General features: G+C 38.6%; 1 protein-coding gene across 1 annotated transcript in view; it reads right to left on the reverse strand.

Moving 5' to 3' along the window:
- LOC130181080 (acylphosphatase-2-like) overlaps positions 1-2708 on the reverse strand; it is a 6811-nt gene extending 4103 nt beyond the window's left edge. Inside the window, exons 1-3 of the mRNA XM_056394840.1 lie at positions 2516-2708; positions 2161-2177; positions 1264-1373 (exon numbers count right to left, since the gene is read on the reverse strand). Coding sequence (XP_056250815.1) covers positions 1264-1373; positions 2161-2177; positions 2516-2585 — 197 coding nt within the window. The 5' untranslated portion in view covers positions 2586-2708. The remainder of the gene's footprint in view (positions 1-1263; positions 1374-2160; positions 2178-2515) is intronic.
- Positions 2709-3679: the final 971 nt, after the last annotated feature.

Consider the following 3679-nt stretch of genomic DNA (forward strand, 5'->3'; position numbering starts at 1 on the left):
TATAACGTGTCACGACATAAAATACAAAATATTGTGATGATAAAGAACCATAAAGAAAATATCTCACATCAAACTCTTTTAAGTCAATAATTCATCTATCTCTGTAAGTTTTCTTCCACCGTGTCGATTATTATTATTATTATTATTATTATCATTATTATTATTGTAAATATGGACTTGTGTAACTTCTACTTGCTTGTACTTGTTTATGTTTGTCGGAGCTAAAATATATTTATTTATTTCTACATCTCACTGCCCTGATTTTAACCTCATTTCACCTGATGAGAGAAGAAACCGTTAAAAGTGAAGAGGTTTCAGAACATGGAGGGAAGAGACGTCACATGACTGAGTGTTGTGTTGTGTTGTGTTGTGTTGTGTTATGTGTTGTGTTGTGTGTTGTGTTGTGTTGTGTTGTGTTGTGTTGTGTGTTGTTGTGTTGTGTGTGTGTGTGTGTTGTGTGTGTGTTGTGTTGTGTTGTGTTGTGTGTTGTGTTGTGTGTTGTGTTGTGTTGTGTTGTGTTGTGTTGTTGTGTTGTGTTGTGTGTTGTGTTGTGTTGTTGTGTTGTGTTGTGTGTGTTGTGTGTTGTGTTGTGTTGTGTTGTGTTGACTGAGAGGAAACACACTGTGATGTTGTGAAGGTGAACGCCGCCACCTAGTGGTGGAAAAACAGCAACACAACAACACTGTCAAACGTCAGAGGTCAGAGGTCAGAGGTCGTCTCAGTCACGTTTCAAGTTAATAAGAAACATTCACTCACTGAATGTTGGTGTTAATATGTGAATAAATGAACCAGCAGGGAGGAAAACCGTCAGAGCGTCTGGGTTTAATTCAGGTTTTTATTTGCTCCGATAAAACTGTCACATATTCAGGAGAGAAGGGTCTCTGTTCTTTCTCTTGTTTTATATTGTGCTGTGTTGTGTGTTGTGTGTTGTGTGTTGTGTGCTGTGTTGTGTGGTGTGTGTTGTGTTGTGTTGTGTTGTGTGGTGTGTGTTGTTGTGTTGTGTTGTGTTGTGTGTTGTGTGTTGTGTTGTGTTGTGTGTTGTGTTGTGTTGTGTGTTGTGTGTTGTGTGGTGTTGTGTTGTGTTGTGTTGTGTGGTGTGTGTTGTGTTGTGTGTTGTGTGTTGTGTGTTGTGTGTTGTGTGTTGTGTTGTGTTGTGTGTTGTGTGTTGTGTGTTGTGTTGTGTTGTGTGTTGTGTGTTGTGTGGTGTGTGTTGTGTTGTGTTGTGTGTTGTGTTGTGTGTTGTGTGTTAAAGTGTGTACTCACATCTCCTCCACCATGCCTGCAGGACCCTGGACTTGTCCCTCCACCGTCCCGCTGCAGGTGTTCTTCACCCAGCCGACGAGGCCGAGGCGCAGCCCCTCCTTCTCTGTGAACTGGAGAGAGAGAGAGAGGTTCACAGTGAAGCGTCTTCGCTGCCTCGAAAGGCGCTAAAGAAAGTTATTATCATTATTGTTAATATTTACTACTGGGACAATAAAGTTTTAATTAAGTCACTTTGAGGAGGAGAAACATTTTAAATTCAATTTGTGAATCAAATTATTTTTCTCTTTTGTTAAACTGTATTTTTAATAGATTTTAAATTTCGTTATTTATTTACAAATTCATGAATATATTTTAAAATAATGTTCTTACTTTAATTTGAACAATTTATGATTGGATTAATATTTCATTAAGATTGGACTCATTAAATATGGATGAATATTTTAGATATTAAATAATGAATTACTTTGTCATTTTGTCATTTTATCTATAGATTTATTACTTTATTACTGTGACACTTGTGATGTGGATGATCAATGATCCATCATGTTACTGTGATCTCTTAATATTAAGAGACATATTCATCATCATCAAACATTTCCTGCTGTGACTTCGTGTCACGTCAATAAAAATCTTCACTTTAGAGAAACACGATAGAAAAACAAACATTTTTATCATTTATAATGAAATAATTTGACATTTTGACACGAGAACATCGTTAAAGAAAAAGTCATGTGAGACTTTCACACAGTCCTCGGTCCCTGAAGGCCTCAGGTTGCATTTAAAGGTTAATGGCGTCTTTCCAAAACATCCAAGTGAAGTGTATTTTTCTGGAGGTAATGATGATGATGATGATGATGATGATGATGATGATGAAGATGAGAACAAACAGGAACTCACCATTCTGAAACAGACTCCTGTCAAAACAAGAAGAGAGACAGATTGGTGAGAGAAGCTGCAGAGCTTCACAACAACACTTTGTTTTTATCCCTTAATGAGATTAAACATCAAAACAGTTTTTATCTTTTCTTTATTGCCACTGACTGAAACAAACAGCTGACGACACGTTCAGGTGAATCTGTAATAATCTGCCTTCAGGCTGCAGGAAGCGACAGAGCGGCGAGCTCCTGCTGCTGCAGCTCGTTCCTAAATTAAGCAGCGGATCAGTTTACAGCCTCGACCCGTTTACAGCAGAGGAGGAGGAGGAGAGGAGGAGGAGGAGGAGGAGGAAGAGAGGGGAGACAAACATACAGACCCTGAACGTGACCGAAGATCTCAAAGTCCACTGACACCAGTTCACCTCCTGCTGCTTCACCTGCAGACATCCTGAGGAAGAAGAGAGTCTGAGGCTTTAACAGAGGAGGAGGAGGAGGAGGGTGAAGAACGAGTCTCTCTCTCTCTCTCTCTCTCTCTCTTCACCACTCTGCACCAACATGGTCGCTTCTGCCTCCAGATTTTTTAAAGGAAAATCTCACCAGTTAAACGAGACGTCCAGTCTGTGCTGATGGTCTTTGTAGTCCATTAAAACTACATTTCCATTCACAGACATTAGTGTTCTCTTGGTTAACACAGCCTACATGTACCAGCATGCATCACAGGTTCCACAGGTTTTTTAAATCGAAGGGTTTAATGTTTTTACCTTATTAATACTTGATCACCTTAAGTGCTGGTTTTACAGTCTCATTTGGTTTTAAAACTAAAAACTTCTGATTATTGGTTTTTACAGAAAATTTAGGAATAAAATAAAATAAATCAAAATAAATTAGAGCTGCAATATTTGGACGATTGACAGGAAATTAATCCAACTATTTTGATTGTTGAATAAATTGTTTCAGTCATTTTCTGAGCAAAAATCCCAAATGAATTATTAGGCTGCAGCTTCTCACGTGTGAAGATTTGCTGCTTTTTCTTGGTCGCACAGTAACTGAAGCTGTTTGTCTCTGTCACATTGAGCATGTGGGGAATTCTGTTTTTTGACATTTTATGGACAAAACTGCAGATTAATATGAATCTGAAAATATTCTGCAGGTGAATCAACATAAAGAAATCGCTGGTCGCAGCTGTAAAGTAAACTACACAGGAAAACAAGACTGAAGTAAAATGGTTATTGTGGTTTATTGTGATTAATGTGTAAAAAGTGAATCAGCTGTGTGTGTGTGTGTGTGTGTGTGTGTGTGTGTGTGTGTGTGTGTGTGTGTGAGCAGGGAGAATAAGGGATGTAAATTAAAATCTTGCGTGCTTGAAAATCTCTTTTACTCTATAAAATCCTCATTGATGAGCGCTCTGTCTAATGCAGCAGGTGCAACACATCAGGGCGGAGCAGGTAATCACAGAGGCAGGAAGGAAACGACGAGACACACCTGAGGAAAGTAATTTCAAAATAAAACAGGAAATAACACAGAGTCTAGAAAGCCACAAA

Source organism: Seriola aureovittata, chromosome 14, assembly GCF_021018895.1.
Source record: "Seriola aureovittata isolate HTS-2021-v1 ecotype China chromosome 14, ASM2101889v1, whole genome shotgun sequence".
Classification (NCBI taxonomy): Eukaryota; Metazoa; Chordata; class Actinopteri; order Carangiformes; family Carangidae; genus Seriola; species Seriola aureovittata.